Raw genomic sequence first — 26,045 nt, 5'->3', positions numbered from 1 at the left:
TTTTAGTTTTTTATAATATTGTTTTTAGGAAAAGGAAGTAATCAGAAAAACGCCACCAACGGAAACCTTTATGTTTCTAAGATTTGAGAACTCCCAAAATAAAACTATAGTCTATATAATATGGCAGCGAACTTTAAAAGTACATATAATTTGTAAAAATTAATTCTATATTTAAAATAATTATTGTTATTTACTTAAAACTCTTTTCGTTAAAATACATTGCGGTTATGTTATCTTGTGATTTGTTTTTAAACGAATAACGACAAAGTTATTATCAAAAATGACTGATTTAAAATGGCATGGTACAACACTGCGGCATGAAAATTACAAATATTACAATGACTATTTTACGTAGGTATTTAATAACTCAAATAATAGTGTATTACAATAGTACTGTCTTTTTGAATAATTTTTTTAAATTTGATTTTGCATATAATCTATAATTTATTTCAAGTTTTTCAAAGGTTAAATGTTTCATCCACATATTTAATATTGAAGAAAATGCATTAAATATGTAATGTTTGGTCTGTTTGGATAATTAGAGTTGATATACTTACTTGGGTTGAATGTGGTCTGCGGGTAACCAGTAGTCCCATAAAAATTATTTAAGTTGGTTATTCATATTAATCGCTACGATGTACTGATATTTACCATTGTTCAAAATACAAATTATCGTTTGTTAATAAGTTATTATTTCACAGTCGGTAGTTCATGCACACCTGAGCACATTTAAGCTGAAGTGCATATGTTCTAGCGTTTATGTTTATTATTTAGTATGTGTTCAGGTATAGACGAAGTTTTTTACGACTTAGGTTTCCCTATAATTTAAGAAGTACCTTATTTGACTTCAAATATAGATTAGGTCGAAAATAGTCTAATGAATGATGTGAAATTGATTGAAAACAAAAAAACTTGTATTATACCTATATGCATTGTTTTACTCCGTTACAGATATTATAAAAATTTGGTTGCCAGAAATAGTAGAAAAAATCTAAAATTACAAAAAAAATAAATAAACAATCAAATTATCTTCGACCTATAAAAATATAAACAAAGTGATTTACTGAGCGTTCTCACTTTCTTTTTAAAAATTAAATTATTCAAATAAATAATAAATGTTTTCAAATATTTCAAGTTTTTAAATATTTAATTCACTTGATAACTATATATTTTCAACTACCAGAAATTTTAATTTTGAAATATTCACTATTTTGATAAATTATAGTAAAAAAGGGGGTTCTTATTTTTGAAAAAATAATATTGAATAGCATTCGTCTTTCAACTATTATTAATAGCAATATTATTTCTCATTACAACTTTAAAATTGAAAAAAGCTATTTGTATACACTTACTATTTGCATAATTTTAAGAAGGTATTCATTTAAGAGTATGTCTCTGTACGCTTAACATAGATAAAACGCATTTACGTAAAATTATTTTTTTGATGTTTTTAAGTTATAATAGAATCAAAACATATAAAACAAAATTTATACAACATATTGGTTTTATATTTTATTATTATTTGACTTTGTATTCGACTTTCAAAAAAAAAAATAAAAAAAAAATTATAAGTTTAAATAATGTTTTAACTTTTGTGATAATATTCAGACAAATCGATGTGTTATATTTTCAAAAATATTCTCTATAATTTTTGTTATAACTAATTTCACTCTAAAATTACTCAAAAACATAAAAAAAAAAAATTTTGTGTAAATGCGTTTTGTTTGTGTTACACGTGGGCCAGAGAAAGAGAAAACAAACAGTGCGCTGATATCTTCTTAAACGTTTATCACTTTTGGTTCATTTTTATCTAATACCATTGTCTCACTTAAATAATCTATGTTTACAGTTCTTTAAAGTTTGAACGTATTGTCGTCAATATATTATAATTTTTTTACATTTTATTAAATACAAAACAAAAAAAAAATTTTTTACTATAATAATAAATATTATTTTATAATCAACAACTATTTTGTAATAAATCGTATTTAATATGGCCAGTAAAATAAATGAATAATGGTGTAGTATAAAACAAAGTTAATAAGCAATATTATACATAATAATATAAATATAATATTACGTAGGTACACTGTACAGGGAAGTTAAAATAAATAAATATATAAATGGAATTTTCATTTTATAATAGCTTAAAGTGCAGTTGAAAATTTGGCAAAACTATATATTTTACATTAATTTTAACCAACGAGTTAATGAATATTTTGGCACATTGGCGTTCGTTTTTTTAAAGGTTAAGGTCAAAATTTTGGTTAAAAAAAACAGGTAAAATAAAATAATTTTCAACAAATTGTATACTTGATACTTTTCAAAATATAGATATACATAGCAGTCTATTCCAAATTTAACTATGTGGTCATATCATAATGCTAGTGTCTTTATACTTGATGAGCATGAATTGCCAAAATGTACATAGAAACTGAGTTCAAGAATTTGCGGTAATTATGCAATGTTCCGTACGGTGTATGATACATCATTTTTATAATCATAAAAAATTAATAAATACATTTTTACGGACATTTTTTTTTTAGTAACTATGCCAGTTATCATTAAGACTGGGAAAAAAATTACCTACAAATAAATTGAAATTAATGTAAAATGAGTAACAGGAAATTTACCTAGTGTTGAGCTCCATTTAATGGTCGCCCACACTATTTTTGGGTTTTGCGCTCGTGCTTAATGTTGTGCTAAAGAACGTTATACCATTGATATGACACAACATCAGTATCACTAAATGTAATTTTTAATAAATATCATAATATAATAAGAGATTTCCAATAACTCGATATACACGAATAATAGTTATTTACAATCGCGAGACTGTGCGGCGCTGTTTATGCGCGTGCGCGTGGTACAAACAGCCACCGCCACGCCAGGCTAATGACGCGTATAAAAACGGTTAGCCGGCAGTCATGTCGTACTAGTTCAGAAACGCGTCGGGCCCGGTGTTTGTAGTAGTCGTTAAGTGTGTGCTCGTCGTACTTAATAAGTGTTATCGTTAACGTCGAGCGCTTCCGATTTCTTTCGACGTCTGACTGATATTTCACCAAACTTCTGATTCTCCGGGTTTTTTTTTTTTTAGTTTGTAATCTTTGTCTTTAATTGGAGGTAAAACAAACAAAAAGTTAGTCTTGCAGTTATCATCTTCGACTTAAGTTTTTTCTCTTCCCCCCTTTCATCACCACAGACGTTGATTACCGAATTGACGAGTGTCGCATCCGTTATATACGCGTACATGTATGCAAAAACCCATACTTTTGGAACGCCACAAACCACCACGGCCATGCCGTCGCAGCCACCACTTATACGTCCTAGATTGTTCGGGAATAAAAAGGTTGGTGCACAATCATGATTTTCATTTCATAATATTACAATGTTTACGGTAAAAAATTTTTACTAAAAATTAATACATTTGATACATATAAAAATTAAAAGTTGTTTTTTTTAAAATAATATCAATAACAATTTTATCTTAAAATATTACAATATTTTAATCAAAAAATATAACGAAATTTTAATGTGTTGCAAGACATTACGAGTTTGTTATATCATAACATAAATAGTTGATTTTAAGATGTTTATAGGTGCTGCGGGGCAAGACAAATTTTAATAATTAATTATTTTTTGTTGATAAGTGTCTTTTTTATGATTACTAAAAAATTTTCACGAAGACAAAATAATAGGGACAAATAATTACTAATGCAGATTTTTTAACCTGTCAAACGGATTTAAATAATTAGTTGTGTGCTTGAATTTTGATTCATAGATATATTAATGTTGATTATTGACCGCTATCTGTAATGATTTTGAACGGTTCGATAACCTTTCACTTCGATCATATTATGCATTTCAAGTGTATTGCTTTGTCCTTAAATTATTCAGATTTCATTAAATTTATCCACGAACAGGTCTGGACATGTTTTTGACTCATTCATGAGTTAGATAAAAGCGTGACTTTACCCCATGTTTGTATATTCTATATAATATGTAGGTAGGTAAATTGTAGATAGTTATTTCCATGTGTACTTATCAATGGATGAAAAATTGTTCACTTCGTAATTTTTACAAATAGGTAGCTGTTTGTGAATTTGTTGATCATTATGAATTGATTGGTGACAATGTTTTTATATAATATCCGCTCCGTCGTTTTATTCTGGTCGCATTATACTTACGAACAGGTCCGGACTGGGAGGATACCGGCCTACTAGTCTTAGTAGGCAGGTGGCCCATAGATACTTTTCATGAAGGACGCCCATACAATAATATTAAAAGACCTTTTTTTCTGCTCATTAATTGTTCATAAGAAGTCAAGTGTTTTATAATAAATTTGAGGCGTTCGGCCTACTGTGCAGTAGAACGGTAGCACAGTAGCCCAGTCAACAGGTCCGGGCCTGTTTACGGAACATGAAATGATTCGTGTGTTAGATGATCTTGTGAATTACTCAGGTAATAAAAACATATAAAATCATAATGTTCTCCGAGGTAACTTTGCGCGAAAATTTCGTTTCATTTAGTAGAAATACGTACAAAGCTAGATGGGCTCAAGTCTCTGTTTGAATAATAGGTATTGCTTATGAATCACGTCAGGCGTCAGCGGCGGAGACAAAGAAAAAAATTCTCGTGTAAACGACACGCTTACAACAGCTGTTGCGCACTCATTTATTTTAATTTCCGAGCACACAGTGAATGGATATATAAAAATACACATGTATGATGTTTATTTAAATTTTTTTCATGCAATAAAAATGTAAAATGCTTTTTTAATTAAGAAACTAGTTTAGTGGTTGTATTTTCGTAGCTTTTTTTTCTATAATTCGGAAAAAAATAATAAAGCTTAAGGAATTTTAATTTTTTTGATAAAGTTTTCAATCAGTTTTTGGTAAACTTTTAAGTTTATTTGAATTGTTTTATACAAATTCATTAATTTACCGTATTGCTTTCTAATTTATGCATAAACTCTGGATCTAGCATAATTCTGAATTTGATAGTAACGTTTAAAAATTATTATACAATATAAACATAGAACTTAGATATTTTGCTTTAAATAACTGTTGTCTGTTTAAAATGAGCTAATTTATCAAATTTATAAATATATTTATTTACGTGTAGGTAGGTAATACTATTACAATGAACAATGTTATTTATATTAATACTTAATAATACTTGGATAATATTTTTAAAATGAAAAAAATATAATAATATATAATTAGGACATTCCTATGTACTCGTAATATGGTGAAAAAGATAGGCGAAAATTATACTTCCACCTATATAGATCCACCTCCACCATTGATGGCACATATATCACGACTTCTTTTGCTACGTGCGTATACCTGTCGCAGTGTTAAACAAAATTCTTGACGATCATCAGATGAGAATCCTTGAGATTCCGAAGACGGCGACTGATATAGTGACGTTTCGGGCAGATTGCCCGCGCAGGCTCACATACTCATCCCCACTTGGCTGTGGTTGATGCTGGTGCATGCAGTCGAGACCGGCGACGAAAGTCTCCGAGAAAACAAAACTCACATACTCACGCATAGACACAGTTGGCTGTGGCAGCAAACGTTATTATAATTACACAGACGTCGTAATATATTGTGTGTGCCAAGCGAGTATAATATAAAACTATTTCGGCTGTATATATTATAATTTATAAGTATGTTACGATATTATTCGCGTTGAAAAATGAATGGAAAAAAAAACTAAGCGATCAATTGAATTAGGTAAATAATATTTTTATACTCGTCCTATAATTTATGTATACACGTTCAAACTATCTACACTATATGCTCCATGTGTGTACCTCTAATCTCTTTATAAACATAATATACGATTCGATATAACTGTATACGTATATTAATGCTCAGTGAACATAAATCGGACTAGAATTTTTCGTGGGTGGATGAAAAGTGCTATAATTATGTGTATAATATAATTACATGTGTGTATGTGCATTTGCATTGTGCAGTAAATGCGTTTTTGTGTTTCACTTTACATCTAAACCGCCTGCCCGAGAGTAATACTTTATATTTTTAATATATATACATGCCGGATTTGTACAAGTGCATTATATATTATCGTTATTATTAATCGTTTTAAACTTAAGCTCAATATAATATTATATTATATGTAAATAAAAATACCATTTCATTTTTTTTAACATACCATAACGAGCAATTCTTAGTAAATAGTTATGAAAAATAATAATAATAATAATAATAATAATAATAATAAAGTTGATTATAATATACTTTTAAGCCATATAAGAAGTAGTTATACTATGATTGTTTTTAAGCATAGTAATTTGATCATTTATTATGGTAGCAGCTGCTGTGCAAATTTATGTATTTGTATTATTATATACGTACGTATTATTGATTCAGACGTATATGATTCATTGGCTTATCTACATGAAATCGATTTTATTATCGTATGAAGTCTACGTGCTTTTGTTTAAAAACATTATTAGTTTCGATATTATCCGATAAATTGTTAGTATTTGAGATAATTTTTCAAAATTGTTCATATTGATCGTATAGGTATGATTGTATAAACTATAAGATATACAATTGATTATTTAAAACTATTATAATACTCGTACTATAATATCGTGTATTAAAAATATTTCTATTGTAAATATCACAAAAAAAAACAAAATTGGCAAAACAAAAGTATATAAAATTAAATTAAAAATTAAAGCTGTAGAGATTTTAAAGAAATTTTAACAATGAACGATTTTCAATGTGTAAATTTAAATACACATCACGGTATTGTAGTATATTAAATTTTATTTCACGTATAAACTTTGATTCATCTCAATTAGTATACTAATTTTGGAAATAAATATATTCTATAATCATAATGAATTTGTGTTCTTGATACTTTCGGCAAGTTTTTATCATAGTATATAGGTACGAAAATCGGTACATGTGCGATTACAAACGATTTCCTGAAATGACGCAACGATCATGATTTCACATAAATAAGTGAAATATATAGTGGGCTAGAACTGACGTGTGTAAATATTGTATTATAATCAATAATAATAATTATAAAATAAATTGATGACATAGGCGAACAGCTCCGCAAATGCATTTCTACTGCACTAACTAAAAAAAAACTATATAGGTATGTATGTATGTTTATATAATAATACACTTAAATTGTGTAGTATATTATTGAAACAAATTTTGTTAGTGACTCAAAAAACGCATACCGGGATAAAATTCAATGCACAGCAGTTAAATAAATTAAATAATAAGCATATTAGTAGATCATATAATAATATTGTATTAATGTGCAGTAGGGGGTTTGGCGTCTTTGATTACATGTTACCTGAGTGTGCAATAAACGCGTATTATTATAGATTCGATCGATTTCACGCGTGTGAACCAGCTGTATGATATAAGAGTGAATCGTATTCGTTCCCGGTGCAGCATTACATGGCAGTGTGCATAATTCGTACAGACTATATTGTATTTTAAATATTTAGTATTTTCGGTGGCGTACTGTTATTTAAGTTATCGTATTATTTCAATGTATTACACGTACACTCTTATGTTTTTCGTTATTCATACATTAATAGTTATTATATAGGTTTTTCATTTGTTCAAATCGATGTTAGAATGCATTTTTAAAACCACTTACAAAAGTTTCATGTATATCTTAATAACATTGTGAGAATCCACTACAAAGTATAAATTATGATGTTATCACTAAAATAATGATTTAATACTTGGTGAACTCGTTATTTTAATACGTTTTTTCGAGATTTCGAATCACTTTATCGAAAAAGTGACAAATTTGAAGTTAGATATATGCAACTATATATTTTATATGCTTTGAATTATTTTATACATCTATTATTTTATTAAATTTATTTGTTTTGATAAGCAATTATGTTTTTTTTTTTTTTATTTGTTGGTATGTACTAATTATTGTTATCATATGTATAAAAGGTAAATTATAAGACAATATTTAATTGAAATATTAAAGTTTGATAATATTTTATATTTAGGTAGGTATGTTATTTTGTTTTTTCAAGTTTATATATTTACTATGCTTTTATACCTACTAAGTCTTTAATATGATATTAAATTAATTTTAAGCCATTGAAAATTCTAATAAAATGTATATATTGAATACATAAACAAAAATATTTTCTAGGGCGTAAAAATCATATAAATAAACAATAAATTAATTGTATATTGTATATATTTAATTAATTTATAATGATACTGATACAGTTAATATATTTTGTTGCACTTATTTATTTTATTATTATAGAATGTGCATAATATTAAACTAAAACATTATAATATTATTTATTTGTTATGAAAAAAAAAAAAAAATTAATAATTATGAATTATATAATGTTATGTATGTTTAATTTTATGAGTGGGTCGTTAATATATATATATAATCAGTGAAGGTGTTTAGGAATGCAAAAATTATTGCGGTTATAATTAATTACCAACTTCCTTGATGCCATGCACATTATAAATTACTCGACTAAACTTTTTAATTTCTTAACTCAAGATTATTTGACTTATGTATATTTTTATTTATAAAGTGCAAACAACAATAAGAGATCATAGCAGTTCAATTGTGCATATATTCTTCCATGGTTATGAAAGTTGTTAAATTGGCAGACAATTGACTGTCGTGTAAATAAACCTATCGGTCGAGTACTTACGCAAAATATATTATTTATAGAGATCGAATGCTCCAAATAAATTATTTATTATTTTAAACGCATACTTAAATGACAGATTGCTAGTTGATAGTATCGGAGGATTTATTCGATCAATTTTTGTATTTTGCGTCTGTTGAATATTTCAATGAGGAATGTAAACATCGTTTTGTTGATATCTATAAAAACAATTATTAATACCTTATCATTGTTATTTTTTTTTTATTCATTGTTTATAGGTGAAATTACTAGGTTTTTGTTGTGTAGATGGATACTCTACTAGCATTTAACACAAATAATAACGTATTTTAAAATACTATAATATTTTCAAAATAAAATATAATATTAATAGACCAACTTCTTTTTAAAAAAACGCCAATTAGTGTGCGTAAATGTTTGTAAAAAGTAAGTGTTAGCAAAATCTATAAAAAGAATGTAATTAATATTAAAATGTTATGTTTTAAGAGCTGGTAATTTTTGTCAAAAGAATTAATTAATAAATTAATAATTTTTAATGAAGCTTATTAAAATGGTTATCACTAGTGATGGTTTATTTAAAAATCCTAATATAAAATTAATATTGCAGTTTTTGTTTTAAAAAAAAGTAGTAATATTAATATATTTCATAGTCATAATAAATTACCACGAAAATCAATTAATCAATTAAAAAGTGTTTAATCTATAAGACAAAAAAATGACACAAAATACAAATCATAGTTACGAAAGAATTAGAACTATCGTGAGCATAATATTAAAGTTGCTTTTATCGATATTCAATAAGTATTTCGCTTGTTTATTAATGACAATAATAATAATTTGAATTATGAACTCAGCGTTACATCAACAATAACGATAGTATTGTCCGTAAATGTGCGTTATTATAATCAATATAGAAATTAATTCGTATTATATTTTCAAATTACCTAACATTCCAGTGATGCGATATGGATTTAAAATTTTTGATTTTATTCTCTGAAGTTTTATTATTAAAATTAATCAAAAGTTTCGAAAACGAAAAAATCGTTACATCCAATTTTGGGAACCCTAAAAAAAAAAAATAAAATAAAAATTAAAAATGTGAAAAAGTCAACTTAAGAAGACTTATTTACGGCAAATAAATTTCTTGTTTTCAGAATCTTTGTTCCGTCACAAGATCGTTCGATATCTTGAAAATAGAATATGACATAATTTTTATATATCATGCGTAATACTAAGATTTCCTAAACATTAGTTGTTTTAATCAAAACATTTTTGACAAAGCAAACATTTTAATGACTTTGTTGGTAGTTTGACAGGGTATATAATTATTATGTTTTACTCACTTGCATAATATACACCATGATAATTTCTGTCGATTGTCGATCATTGATCAAACTACGCGAGAAATTTAACGTCGAGAAGATCTTTATTGTGTCTTTCATTTCACATATTACCATCGCGTGATGTGTACATTTTGCGTTCAATAAACGACTTCACTGTCGAAAACCTATTATATACGATACATAAATAAGTTTTTGTAAGAAAATTATGCGTAAATTGGGATAATCATTTTCGATCATATCAAAGAAAAACTCGCGCTTTTTTGTCGACTCTGTATACGCATATATTACAAAACTTATAAATACACTCCCTCAAACCGCCAGCCAAATAGGTAACACCGATTATTAAATATATGCACGTCATTTAAAATTTCGAATGACTGTAGAATACGCGGAAATTACATGAAAATTTGAAGACAGTATAGGTACAATAATATATTTTTATTATTATAGTAGTACGTTATCGGGCCTCTCCGGATGGACTCATCGTATAAACTCGTTATAAGCTGCTAGTTTCGCGTAGGTGTCTCGTATGAAACGCGTTTAATGATTTGACCTTCCATCGCTACACGAGTATAGAGTAAAATAAATGGGTACGGTGGCAGCGTCGTTTTCGTCGTCGTCAATGATGTAGAATATTGCATTTTTGGTTGCCGAAAGTGGGCGCCGTTCGTCGTTGTACACACAATGTATGTACTATATTATATTAATATAATAAATTTTTATTATATTTTATCGTCCAACGAGGATGCCGCCCATCGTAAACTCAGGAAATGCCTTTGGTTCGTCACGACGTTCGACATGTGTTCTCTCTCACAAGTTACAAGTGGTTCTCAAAGTTGATGATGCTTCGTGAAAACTCATAAACAATAAATAAAATATATACGGTGAAACCCCCCTTAGCAAAATTCTCTAAATAGCGGACGTTCTTATAAATACAGGAACATTTTCACCACTTTCATATAGAAAAACCTCCAAGTACTAGAAACTTTAATGGCAATTTAATTATTAATTTTAACAAATTTTATCGTAAATCAATGTTATTGATGTAATTCATTGGATGTCTTCAGCTACAAAAAATCGTTTAACCCGAGAACCAACTGAAGAATTTGTTAATCGCATTAAGTCGATTGACAATAACATTACAAAGAATGAATACATAGCACTAAATTATTGTGTAGAGACTTACGACACCGATATCAATAATAGTACGAACATGTCCTACACTAAATGAGATAAAAAGTGATGAAAAAAAAAACGAGATTTAAGATCAAGAAAAGGATCTAACGGGAAGTCTACTTGAAGGCATTAGCAGCGAAGGGTATACGCAAATACATTTTTTCTATCACTAGACAGAACTATTCATTGTTCTCCAACGAGTCGAATTAAAAAATGCCTTGATCACGAAGTTACTATGCATTAGTCTTAAACAAGCTAAAGTAACTGATTTTTTGTTAATTTTTATTTTAAAATTATTTTCATTTACATTTTTATTAATTTTTACGTGCATAATAATATCATAATTTTAAATAATAATATGTATAATTAATATTTTCATTATTAAAATATTATTATTATACATATTATATAATTAATGTGTACTTAATAGTATACATATATGAGAAATATTAAAATAGAAATAAACATATTTAATATATAGTACGATGACGCCTTTACCGCCTACGGATTTTGTTTATATTTAAACCGCCCGAAAACGTGGATATACATCAACGACCTTGTATAAACGCATCAAAATCAGCGAATGCGTTCGACGAAATAGAAAAGCTGGGTATACTACTATACTTAAAGACTACGGCGGGAACGGGGAACAAGTTTTCGGTGTGGCATAATAATAGTCGTTGTTTTACGTTGCTGTATAGTTTGTTATTCACGATAGTTCGTTTCCATGTGTTGTGATTTTACTTAGTTTTTGATTGTGCGATTCGATTCGGTATGAAACACATTTTTTTTTCTTAATGTTTAATAACAATATATTATTTTGCGATTAAACACTAAACAAGTATATTATAATAGTAAGTATTTACGTATTTTCTGAATTACCTACACCAATTTAGAGTTATCTGGTGTACTATAATATTTATATTATACAATGCGGGAATAGAAAAATATAGTATGTAGTATCTGGAATCTGGAATACCACTAATTTTGCTTATTTAAACTTTAAAATAATATATAAATACTAGTAAATACATAATATAAAATGTATACCAACACAGTAATACAATATATACATATATTTATATATTGGCATAGGGTTAATAATATTTTGAATTTTTTACTAAGAATTTATATGGCGCCAAGAACTCATTAATATGAAAAATTGATTTGACTTGACTTTGTGGTACATTAAAATTCCATTTTCTCCAACTAACAATTTTTTTGACAAATAAAAAGTAGTATAGTATTGTATAATTTAAGTAATATAATATAATATGTTAATAATAATAATAATAATATATATTTTGTATTTACTAATACATAATATAATATTCGTGATTTCATAAGGATTTTTTCTAAAAATAGTACTGATTCTTTAATATTTTTATTAGAAAGAACACACAAATTATGAAATATATGTATATATATACTGCTTATTTATTTTATTTATTATTTCACATCCTCATACAATTAATTATATAAAAATAAACAAACGAAATAATTTGCGCTCAAAATCCATAAGAAAGCTTGAGTTGGAGACAAAGGTTTTAATGAAATTATGTTTATGTAAAAAAAAAAAAAAAAAAATAATTATAAAAGACGCTAAATAAAGAATAATTTATGTATAAATCTAATATAACAAATTATTTATTTTATCAAAGCATAATTGCATTTTTTAATTATAAAATAAATGTATTTTTATTAATTTTTTTGCTTATTATATTTGCGATTTAAGCTGACATTACTTAAATTGAAATCATATACATTTTATTGATTTTAGTTTATTTATGTTTTTTGAAATATTTGTGTATAAAAATACAAACATTTACTGATACTTTGGATAATGAGTTAGTACAATAGCACTTAATACTGTAATGTTTAATATATATTATGTGCATGTAAAACTGATAACATATTATGTTATATTTATATACCTTTGATACCTCGAGACTTAACTTTTTATCTGACTGAATTTGCAAATGACAAGTTTATAAAATAAACAAAAGAAATCTATACCTAAGGGTATAATATTATCATACATTGCATTGTTTTATCCGTTTACATGGATTATATTATAATCATATTATTATGTCAATGTCCTTGAGCTACCGTTGTACATTAAGTACTTTATATGTCTAAAATATATTATTATTAAATAACTAAAAGTCACTTGTGTTACCGATACCATAATTTAATATAATATATCGCGATGTTCGTTTAATTAACAGATGATACATACTGACATCTCTCCAAAATTGAGTTTTTTTTCAATGTACAATGTTACCTATAATTAAAAGTATACTATTTATGTAACTTACACCAAATTATCGTAGAAAAACTAAAAAAAAAATGTATTAGAAAGCTAGTAAAGCCTAAATTAACAATACTTAATTAAGTTTTGCTTTTGCATTCTTATAAAATATTTTGGAAATGCGACTTAGTGATAATGTAATTATTTTTATATTGTTTTATATTTTACTCGTTTAACGTACATTTTTTGTTTTAATTTATGGTGTAGATGGCAGGGTTACTCCAGGATTCTGATGGTTCAGACTTACACGATATGAGTTCGGTAATCGAAGGTTTTCAGAAGAAGAACAGCGTCGGTTCTATGGGATCAGCGACGGCGATGGCCACAACCGCCGGCAACCATATGGTGAGTTGCACAACCGATAAATGTTTATTATGTTATGTGTGCGTATGTGTGCGTGGGCGTAGTGGTCGTAGTCTTTATTTCGCATCATTGTCTGCGGAATATTTTAAACAATTCAATGGAAGATCAGAAATAAAAACTGTATCTACTTATATAACAATAATGTGTTTTATTTATTATTTTGCTCTTCGTTTGTTTTTATTGTTTTTATCGACACCTGCTGTAGTCACTGAATCGGTGTAAAGAGAAAACAGAATAAATGGATTCACGAAATATTAGGGCTACAGAATTCGAAGTATTTGCGACGTCTCTAAAAAATATCAAAATACCCTCTGGCTCCCATAGATAGTACGTAATGTGTAATGTACTAATGTAATTCTGATTAATTTATTCATTTGGTATTTGACCTTAAATCATTTTTTTTTTTTCGAAATAAAATTTATTTTTACAACTTATATACTTAAAAAGAGAAATCTGTTATATTTTTTGAATTATATCTCAGATTTTGCGTGTATTTATTTGAAAATATGATGTATTTGTTTGATTGTTTTTAGTTTTTTTTTGTCTTGGAAATAATTTAAGGAAGTGAATAGATTAATGAATTTAACACATATTGGATTTAGATAAAAAATTTATACAATTTAACTTAAGAAAGATTGAGAAAATCTAATCAAATATTCATGTATTCATAATTTAAAAATCTGGATTACCTAAATATAGGCACATATGAGTAAGTTCTTTTAAATTCATGGATTTATTACTGATTTACAAATACAAAATGTCATGACTTATGGCACATTCAATTGAAGCTGTATATTTATTTTAAAATTATTATTAATCTATATTAACAAAACCAAAATAAAAGACAATTAAAATAAAGGTTTCCTATATAAATTAATGCAAAAAAAAAATGTCATTAAATAATTACACAAAATGTGTCCAGTGGCGTTAAAAACGATAAAGTGTAGTTGATTTTGTGGTTGATGGTATTTAATTATTTATTATTAGTATTAGAACCTTTTAAAATAAAACTTTAGAGACATGTCTTCGGGGAAATTTGTGTTGTACCAGTTGTACCGAAAGTCATGGCAATCATCTGTGTAAATAGGCATTTCTCAATAGTTAACTTTTTATTTATTTTTCTATTTTGAGGGGAATATGTAGCGCAAATTCTTACAAAATACTGAGGTTATGGGAGGAAATCAATAGCGCATAAATCCATTCAATAGAATAGAACTTGATAATTTTCATATGAAATGTATTAATTAATGTTGGAGTATAGTATAATTTGTGTTGGGTATATTGCAAATAATATCGAATGTCATTTTAAATTCTGAGCTGGGTGATTAATTTGTTGATTTTATAATGATGTTAATTTTATTTATTTTTTATTTAGTGTATGAGTACACGATAAGTTGTCGCAATATTTTTTTTTAATATCTAATTGAATTTAGATTTTTGACAAAATTTGTGAACATCTCGAAAAATACAAATTATTTTGTAGTTAGAATTACACAAACATTTTTTGTTTATATAAGAGATTTAAAAAAAATAGTATGAGGCTTATTTATTAGTTTTTCAATATTTGTATGAAAAAATTTTTTACTGGAAAGCTAAATTAGTTTTTTCAAGTGTAAATGTTTACGAAATTTGATATTCACCAGTAAATAATTATTAATTTTTTTTTTTTTTTTTTAATTTTTATAATAAATATACAATCTATTTAATAATAGCACAATAAGTATATGTGATATAGTAATATTAACAGGTGAATTCAGGAGTAAGAAGTCACTCATTAGTGACACTTAAGTCGAGTAAATTTTTTATTTTTATTTATCTGATCTTGGTCGGGAAGGAGAAGAGAGAAAGGGAGAAAAAAAAATAAAGGGAAGTGGAGGAATATCGAATAGGCTTATTAGAGCTTAGAATAGCAGGTCTTTGCATCATCTTTTTAGACGGCGTTAAAGAACTTCAGGTAGTGATAAGGTGTTTAGATTTTTGATGAGTAGGTTTTCATGATTGTTTAAACGTGTGAAGAAGATTATTTATTCTCAAACAATTTTTCATATTTTATTATATTTCAAAAAAAAAAAAAAAATAATAAAAATACTTGAAATTTTACTGAATATTTCTATCATTATTTTTATCATATAATATAATTTTCAAACTTTTTTGAGTTATTTATAGACATGAAAAATTTTTAATTTTAAAATATTTTCTTCTATAAATGTCGATAAAAAAAGTATTCAGATTCAAAATTTTTGAAAATTTAATACAAGATTCTACATCAGTTATTTTTATGTGTATACAAATATTAAAAATATAAAGGCATAATTTATTTTTTGTGAATTTGAATTTAGACTTTTGACGAAATTTATTTAAGTTAAAAAAAATTACAAACTTTATTGTAGTTGGAAATTCATAATACCTAATTTTCGAAAATTTAATACAAGATTCTTCATTAATAGTTCATATTGAAACCACAAAATCCAAAGAAATATATAAAAGTAATATTTATTAAATTAATTATTGAAATGATAAATAACAATGTTAATTATTTAGTTTTAATTTAAAAACATTATTAGTGAAAAATTAAAACTTTTACGAAAATTATAATTACTATAAATTTTATGAGACGCAATGACATTTTCGTTTTATTTTAAATTTGCTGTTTTACGCTATTTAAAGAAAAATAAAATAAAATTTTGATTTAAATACATTTTTTTAATATAATATGGTATAAATGTATATTATTATAATGATAGTTAAATATTATGTTATCAAAAAAAAAAAAAAAATGCATATCAACCTTATTTCTTACTAAATTTTGCTTAAAATAATATGTAACATTCAATTCAAAGAAAAGTTTGAATTCTAGGCCCGCCGAGAATTTTTAAATTTTTTTACGGCCCTCTGTAAAAAAAAAAGTTGGTTACCACTGATTTAAAGAAATAAACTGTTCTTTAAAATGTAGTTTTATGTTTTTTTTATAACAATCAACGTAGATATAAATATATTATGTTTTTTTCTAAAATTATCAATGTAAATATAAATATATATATAGATAGTTTTCATTAAAATTGTGGCTTTTGAAAAATAATGATTAAGTATTTTAAAATTTTCGTATTTTTTAATTCTATAAAATATCAAATTAATTTAATAATTTTCATATTTTTTGAGACATTTATAATTATTAAATATTTATACACAACAAAAATGGAGCTATGAGTATTATGTACGTTTGCTCAGTTGAGGTGTATTCGATGGTTTTTTATAAAATTAATTTGAATCATTTTAGTAATATGATATAGTAGGTAAACAATAGTAAAGTTTCTTTAAGCAGTTCAATAAATAAACAAATCAAAATAATTTTAATTTAGATCTAAAATCTATAATATTATATTAGAAATAGTAAAAAGGCTTTTTCCGATAATTAAATATGATGTAATAGTATACCTATATGACTACCGGCTACTCATATCAATTTATACTTTCATGACTCAATTGAAAGTTTAATTATTTTTCAATTATTTAAATACGACGCTTTTACAGCGAATGTATTTACTGTATAATATTATAAGACATAACATATTATTATACTATGTATATACAATTTCTTATCGTGCATGTGAAATCAAATTTATACAGCTCTTTTCCTCTCGTATTAGAATTAATTATGATGGCATTTTATAACCTTGAAATTTGTAATATCTCGGCATCATCAAGGTCACATGCTTTTTAATACAATATTATACCTATAATATTTATAATAATATGGTCCTGCAGCAAATCGAAGGTGACATTATAATAATAATAACGACAAAAGTAGTTTGTGTGGAGAAACGCATGTAAACGGGTGTTACGAAATAAAAAAAAAATAATAATAATAATAATGATGAAGTAGGCCTACATATACCTATTATTATTTTTATTATTATTGTGTTCACGTGGACCGACATTTCATACGGAAACCCGTTGCACATGATTTGTTTTTATAGACCAAAATCAAAATTTATGGTAAACTATGATTCATCTTTTCACATCATATGTTTGCATAATATACCTTATAAATTATAATATACTATAATAACATGTGTAAATGAGCATAATCTCCGGCTGCAAGAATTAACCACCAGTATTATGTTAATTTTTTGTATTTTATTAACGGGTGCTTACCTATTGTTCGAGAGATAACAATATATTATCTTCCCAAAGTGTCATCATTACTCGCACATACATTTAAACAAATTATCTTCATTTTTATTTAGTATATATTTGATCTATATACTCGTATAAAGGCAAAAAAAAAAGGTAGATCATTTTATTATTTACCTCATTTTTGAGAAATATAACGGGGAAACATTTTTTGACATTGACATTTATTATTTTTTTAATTATTATATTATAAATAATTATCATATTATTATATAAAATACAAATTAGTATACTATTTAAAAATAAAATAAATAATATCTATTAAAACCTACATTAATTTATAGTAGTTGATGAAAAATTAGGTTTGAATAAACTTATTTTGTAAAACATTTTCTATTTCTGCATTACTGCCCACGCACATTATACTTAAGAATAAGGTTATCACAAGTCACAATTTAGTTTAAAAAATGATTTAACTCAGATAAAATTTGTATTCCATGACTTTGTATTTTGCACTTTCAAAACATTTAAAATTGAAGGAGCCCATTTAAGTTTCATCAGTACACTTGTCAGTTTAAAATTATTTTTACATAGTTTATCATATTACGTTAAATTTTAGAAAATGTTTACTTTTAAAATGTTTATAGGTGACTGTTAATACAATTATAGTAAACATATAATATTATACTACCAGACGTTTGAATCGATTTGTTTTTAAAAATTAGCCTGAAATGCTGAATCATCGATTATAATTTTTAATTTCTTAACTGGATCACAAAGTTATTTTGTGTGCTTTTATGTTTGACGTAAAAGATATTTTGTTTATGAATTTAAATAGTTAATTATATTTCGGAGTCACAGGACACATTTGCAATATTAACGTGCAAACATGGTGTTGATAAATTTACATAAAATTAAACATGGGCTATAATAAATACGTTACAATCATAAAAAAAAAAAACAAATCAATAAGAAATAAAAAACAAAAACGAAAATTTTGATTTGATTTGTTTTCAAAAGGCGTCATCGAAGAACACGTCGTCGTCGTCGTCTTCGAGTTCACGGATGATGGAATCGTCGTCGTCGTCGTCCACATCGTCTACGTCATCTTCTTTGAAACATGTCCTGCACCGACAGGTGTCTGAAATGACGACCACGTCATCCGAACTTCAAAACTCTCAGCTGCTTCAGCAACGGATACTCATGGACAGTGGTGACGTTTCCGAGGTCAACGCTATGACCACCGAGGATGCGGATTGCTGCCCCCCGGTCGATGGGACAGACCCACTGGTCACGTTTCCCGAGTCGCCTCCCGTTTTGGTGTCCAACGTGTCACCACTTATGCATGCGTCCACTACCCGTCCTAAACCGGTCCGCATGACCGTGGATGGACGACTGAAACACCCAGCTGCAGCCACAGCGGCAACCACCGAACGGCGAGTGTCCACATCAAAGTTGGTCCAAGAGGCATATGAGTCGTCATCTTCGTCGTCGTCAACGTCATCGAGCAGTAGCACGGTTTCCGATTCGCAGGACGTACTGAACAGCGATGTCCGTAAACTACACGCGGCCAATGCGATCCGGGTAAAGCTCGCCGGAACCATCGGAAGCACCATTGCCGACCACGACACTGAGACCGCTCTGAACAAACTCCAGGTACGGACGTGACGTGATTATAAGTTCGGGAAGTTTAACGTTATATTATAATCGGTGGATTATATTTGGAAGTGGTGATATGTAGTATTTAAGACTTAGGTACTACAATAAAAAAAAAAAAAACTACAGATGATGAAACTAGATATTCCTGTCATATTAGCGTAAGCGTAGCACAAGACTAAGTGTCCCGATAGTATAGGTATATTGTAATTTTTAATCTAAAGTCCTTGATCTGTAGGTATAGAACAATCGTGCGTAGGGGAACTTACAATTGTTTTTATCATTGTCGATGAAAGTGAGTCACTGGTACTCAATAACTGAAGCACGAATATTGTATTTAAAAATATCTTAATTGAAATCATTTGTACATCGGTTGATATTCGTTTTTAACGTTATCAATGATTGCCATTTGATATGCAAATATTTGAAATTATCTAGTTAGAACGTAGTTAAAATTTTGTAAATTTGGAATTTAATTTTTATCCTTTTTCTATCCTCTCTCAGGAAAATTTTGTTTACGCAAGTATAATGAGCAATTCGACACGTGTGTTCAAGTAGTTGTGATGTATGATCAAAATTAATTAATAGTTTTTCACATAGCGTTTGGTTTTATTTTATATTTCATAAATAATAGATATGTATTGGAGTAATTTTTTTTTTTTTTTTGAGTTATTTGTTATGATTTCTAATCTTTGGGTATTTACTCCTAAATCTCTATTCTAAACATTCTAAACTATACAAAATTAATGATGAGAAGGTATGAATAAAGTTAAAAACGGTGATACTATGTATTAAATATTTAAAAATTTAGATAAATCTCTTTCTAATTTATTTATACAATTTATACTTGTTGATTTGTCAAAACTCGTTTGGAGTAGTAGATTATTAGCTAATCATATAATCTTCCAAGAATCAAAAGAGATAAAATAGTATTGTATTTATGTATAATTGTACCTATGACTATGTGAAATATAGAATCACAGTACATACATAGTTTAGATGGAAATGAATACAAATAAATTCATATTGTTAAGGTTGGTCAGTATTTGAATAAACGAGATCGCGCTGCTAGTATAAGAATTTTGAGGCATTTCTTAGAGGAAAATGTAATATTATTACATTTTGTCATTCAGTAATCAGTATAAAGTAATGATTATATTTTATCCATACACTCTATATAAGTTAATGAAGAATAATCGTTAACAACTTGTAAGATCGTATCGTTAAAAGTCAAATCACATTTAAAATGTTTACTTTTACTTTGTATAATTTTGAATTTTTTTACGAATGCTAATTTTTGGACTGTATACTCATCGGCAGGGACAAATTGTTATATCAAATTGTTGATATTTAAAACGTAGAAAACTCTGGCAGGTTATTCACCCACACATTTAATAATTAAATACAATAATACGATAGGTCACATATCGTTTATAGTATATTATTTAAGAAATATTTTGATAAAATCTAAAGATTGACATTTACGCCTTACGGTCATCCATCGATCGCTTTTAAACAACTTTATCAATAATAACTTGTAACTATCGAACAACTTTACCAATAGTCCAATATAATATTAGACGTCCAGATGTTATCCTATTGCACGTGTCATTTCATACATGTATGTCATTTTAAGTGTTACTGGCGTTTATACATCAAGTGTTGTTTCGCGGGTATAATTATTTTCTGGTTGATAGCACGTCGGTCGCGCGCGCGTAAAATAAATAAAACAAGAATTTTATTATTATTACATTCGAGTGATTTATCGCGCATTTATTTGTCTGCATATGATATTATAACCAATTTAATAATAATAATAATAACATGTACGGACACGGTTGTCGTGAAGACGATGCGTGGGCGTGAGAGAGATAGAATGAGAGAGAGAGATCAGCGACGAGAAACTGGTTTGCTCGTGCGACTTACGGACTCGGTATCACTTAATTCTTTTTTACTCATGCCTACTCGCTTTTCATGATATTACGTATTCCTTCGCGTGTCCACCTCTTTAATATATCTCGATATTCAGCAGTCCGTTTACAACCAGTCGGTCATGGTGGCTACTGACGCCGCAGCAATAAAACCTATAGGAAAACAAAACGAAACAAAACCCTCTTCTGCGAACTTGTTTCCGATTATTATACATATTGTTTATTGTTGCGCAAGCATGGCGCGCCTTTAATTTTATGCAGTCGTATAATACGTGCTCGTGCGACTGACGACGACGCGACGATGGCATTAATACAGGCGCCTTTCATGCCGTGGTTTCCTCGACCTACGCGAAAAGCGCCGCCGTCGAGACGGGGTTTCGTTTTGTTTCTCGTTTTACAGGTCACGCGTGACCTCCGCCATCTGTTCGAAAAACAACACCCGGACACCGTATACTCGCGTCGCACCTTCGCACCCAAAACTCGTTCACCACTACACGACCCTATGTATTTTCCGATGTTTCCTATAGATATGAAATGTGGACAACGCAGTGGTGAAAATCATTTGAGTGGTGGACGTAGCTTGTATATAAAGTGATACGCGAATTGTCAAAGACACAAATATTATTTCCTTTCATCGCTTATTTAACATTTAGAACAAAACACCAATTCGAATGTTAAACTGTAGTATTGTTGAATTGTATCAAATTATCAAGGTTTAGTTAAAAATGAGGCAGTCTTAATTATCATTAGCTAATAGGCAATGGTTAATGAAAAGAAACAGTTTTTAAATCAAAATTCGTCCATTTAACGACGGTTTAACCAAAAATAATGACCCACCAGAATTTCGTCTGCCGCAACGTAATAAAAAAAAAAAAAAATGGAATTTGTTTTTATTTATTATTACTGATCATTGATCGAGGCATAGGTACTTTTTATTTTAACATACCTGCTGCAGCAGAGGACAAACTGGAAAATGACTTTTATTGATGTAAAACCGTTTTGTTCTTTCATTGCAGCAATTTTTGTGATGAGATAAACACGCGTTCTATATAACTGTATAGGTTTGCGTGATAAAAAGCTATATATATTATGATATAGCGTCGGTAAACAAACGTGTGACATGAAATAGTATGTTGAGTTTTAGTTGTTTGTGTGTTTCAGAGATGACGATCTAAGGGAATAATAATATACCAAATACGATATACTCGTATGTTATACGTGCTCGTATTTATTTTCGGATCACGTTTTTCAATTAAATATCTTATGCTTTCTGTTTTATTATATACACGCATGTGTTATGAAAATACACAGGTGTGGTCAAGCTGGCTAAAATAAACTGTGACATGACCATTACCTGAAACAAACTGTTAGATAGATCTAAACGCAAGATGAAACACATTCGAAAGCCGCCTTTAAAAAGAGTCGTCCTTGGTCGATACTAATATACTATACTTGTATATTCGTATTATAATAATTATTATTGAAATAAAAAACGATTATTATTTACGTCCGTCGAATTAAAGAAAATAATTACATATAGTATGATGAAATATGGCTTATTCCATATAACTTGTGATTAATTATTTAAAATCATCGTAGACAGTTTCCCAACGTGCGGAGAATTGAACATTTTATTAACAAATAAAAGTATACTATTATTGTAATTTTCAGTGGTTGATTTGAAGGGAGCGGGCTGTTTACCCTTGGCCTTGTTTTTAATGTTAGACATTAGTCTATGTAAATTACATTATGGTACAAATATCATACAAAAAAAAAAAAAAAAATACTCATAGAAAATTATTTGATAATATAACTATTATTATTAGTATACACTCTCCTAGAGTAAATATATATTTCTTTTTATAGGAAGTTATTCTGTTGTTATAATTAGTAGGTATGATAAATAATAATATTAATCAGTACTTTATATGAGTTTAATTTCCATTTAAACATATCATTATGTTATAATGTAAAAACATATTATACATTTGACATTACTATTAGGTACACAAAAGTTCTTCTCAAAAAATGACACGAAATTGTGTATTATGTTTATAATACGAGTATTATACAAATATATCATTATATTGCGTGATAAAAATATTAAAAATTAATTTACATTTATGTAAAATTGTAATTTGACATGAGTATGGTATTAGCTTTTTATGCAATGCAATATTTATTTAACACTTTTAATATTATACATTATTATTTTGATAAAAAGTAACGTGGATATTGAATATATCTGTAAGTTATATAGGTATATATAGTTTATTAATTATTTATAGTTAATTATTATTGTATTGTCATTATTGTTTTCCCTATCAAATGTGTACCTATGTGACGTTATTGTGAGTGTTCGATTTAAATTTTTTACAATATACAGTAAAACTGGTTCTGTGTGGAATAGCACGGGACCAATAAAAAATTCCGTTTTAAGCAGGTTTCCATGTAACTGAATAAAAAGGAAAATTCTATACTATAGTGTTACAATATTTTGAATGATTAAGATTTAAGATTATAACATTTTCCGGCCAATAATAAAAATAAAATATAGGTTATAATAAATTTTAATTTTTAATAAATATTTACATTATACGTATTTATTAGATATTTCAAAATAATGATAACATTTCAATTCTAAAATTTGAAAAACATAATGTTTAGTAAGTATTGATCAAATAATAATATAATAAAATAAAGTAAGCAGATTAAAATACAATTAAATATTGCTAAAATTAATAATTGTTTAATTACAAAATAAACGTGGTTATAAAAAATATTTTTGTTTATTTTATGATATATTTTTTCGTTTGTTAAAGGTATATATGATTTATGGGACCAAAAAATCTTTTTGTTTTACGTTAAACAGGTTCCGTTTTATCAAGGGTTTAATCCTATGTTAAATTATAGAAATCTGCCGGGACCATAATATATTTCCACACAGAACAGGATTCCGTCTTATCAAAGGTCCGTATAAGACAGGTTTTACTGTATATATTACCTATATACATAGTAATTAGTGAAAAAAATTTTATGATAGTAAAGACCTTTGATCATGCAATTATGCATACATAGTTTAAAATGATTCGTAGATAAAAAGCATGAATCTAATTTATTATTTTGTTGAAGAAATATTATAAATAAATAATATTATACTATCGTTAATAGATTTGTTTACATTAAAATAATATTTTTTAACTATAAAGTGATTATACGTTTGTTATCGATGGTTTTAAGTGCTCAGTCGATAATTCATTTTAGCAATTTTAATAGGTATTTTTTTTTATTTTACTGTTTGTTGATATATTATTGTAATATATTCATAAAAGTGTCGACTTTCATATTTTATTAATTTAAGTAATATATAAATGTCTAATGACTAGTATAGTGGAATGTGCCAGATTATATGTACTACGTCGTATATATTATAATTTATAAACATCCATCATTAAATTATATAAAATATGTATAGGTAAAATTATTGCAGTAGGTAGGTACATAATCTAATATTGAATCGAATATAAATTGCAAGTATAAGTTATTTGCACAGGAGAGTAATTTGACCGATTAATTAGTTTGTGACACATTAGATATAAATTGTTATTCCGACAAAATATTATTTTAGGATAATCTAAATATTATGCGATACACTCTCTTATAACCGATAATTTAACAGTATATACATATAAGACAAGTATGTACTTACCTACTTATATTTTAGTTTATAATAATATTTATTCTTAGAAATAAATTCCAATTTATACATTTCCTTAACTTAACATTGTAAAATCAAGAATATAATATGATTTAACGCGTCCTTTAACCCATAGTAAATAAACGTCGAAGTCAATAGCGAAAAGTTAGAGGTGTAGTTATTGAGTTTTCCAAAAAAATCACAACAATACTTACTTTGTGTTTTACTTAATATATTTTAATATCATCACTCTGTAGGTAGTACAAGTTATTGTATCATTGTTTATATGTTGTTTATGAAAAACGTCTTAAGCGTGGTTTAGAAAGACTCAGTTCTTGGGTTTCGCATTTTTTATTTAAGTTTAGAGTTTATTTACGTTTAAAAAAAAAAAAAAAATTATTTTTATTTAATAGCATTTAAAATGTATATTTTTTAGATATTTTTTTCTTTCTATAACTTATGAATCAATTATATAATCAGTAAAAATTTGGTATTTTATAGATATTTGTAAATAAAACTATAATATGTAAGACTTCGCGTTTATTTTTGTATCGTATAGTAGCTATATATATTTGTAAAGAAGCACATCATTGACAGATTAATCATGTTAACATTTGTCAACAATCTAGGCTCCTTATTAGATGAGAAAGAGAGAGCAAGAAACGCCACAAGTACTTGTCAATGAACCAACTGTATAACGTAAACAATATAAATTATACACACATACAATTATTTTGTTTTATAA

At 27.1% G+C, this 26,045-nt stretch overlaps 1 protein-coding gene across 5 annotated transcripts in view; it reads left to right on the top strand.

Moving 5' to 3' along the window:
• Positions 1-2,946: 2,946 nt before the first annotated feature.
• Positions 2,947-26,045, top strand: part of LOC112599623 (sterile alpha and TIR motif-containing protein 1-like) — a 37,066-nt gene continuing 13,967 nt past the window's right edge. For 3 of the 5 annotated variants that reach the window (XR_003114958.1, XR_003114953.1, XM_025346674.1), the window contains exons 1-3: positions 2,947-3,349; positions 13,727-13,864; positions 19,037-19,672. Coding sequence is in view for 1 of the 5 variants with exons in the window: in XM_025346674.1 (XP_025202459.1) it covers positions 3,251-3,349; positions 13,727-13,864; positions 19,037-19,672 (873 nt within the window). In the remaining 4 variants the exon portion in view is untranslated. The remainder of the gene's footprint in view (positions 3,350-13,726; positions 13,865-19,036; positions 19,673-26,045) is intronic. The other 2 variants (XR_003114966.1, XR_003114960.1) reach the window with 1 other exon arrangement.

Source organism: Melanaphis sacchari, unplaced genomic scaffold (genome assembly GCF_002803265.2).
Source record: "Melanaphis sacchari strain LSU unplaced genomic scaffold, SCAv2.0 Contig0_pilon_pilon, whole genome shotgun sequence".
Classification (NCBI taxonomy): Eukaryota; Metazoa; Arthropoda; class Insecta; order Hemiptera; family Aphididae; genus Melanaphis; species Melanaphis sacchari.
This window is presented reverse-complemented; position numbering and strand designations above follow the sequence as displayed.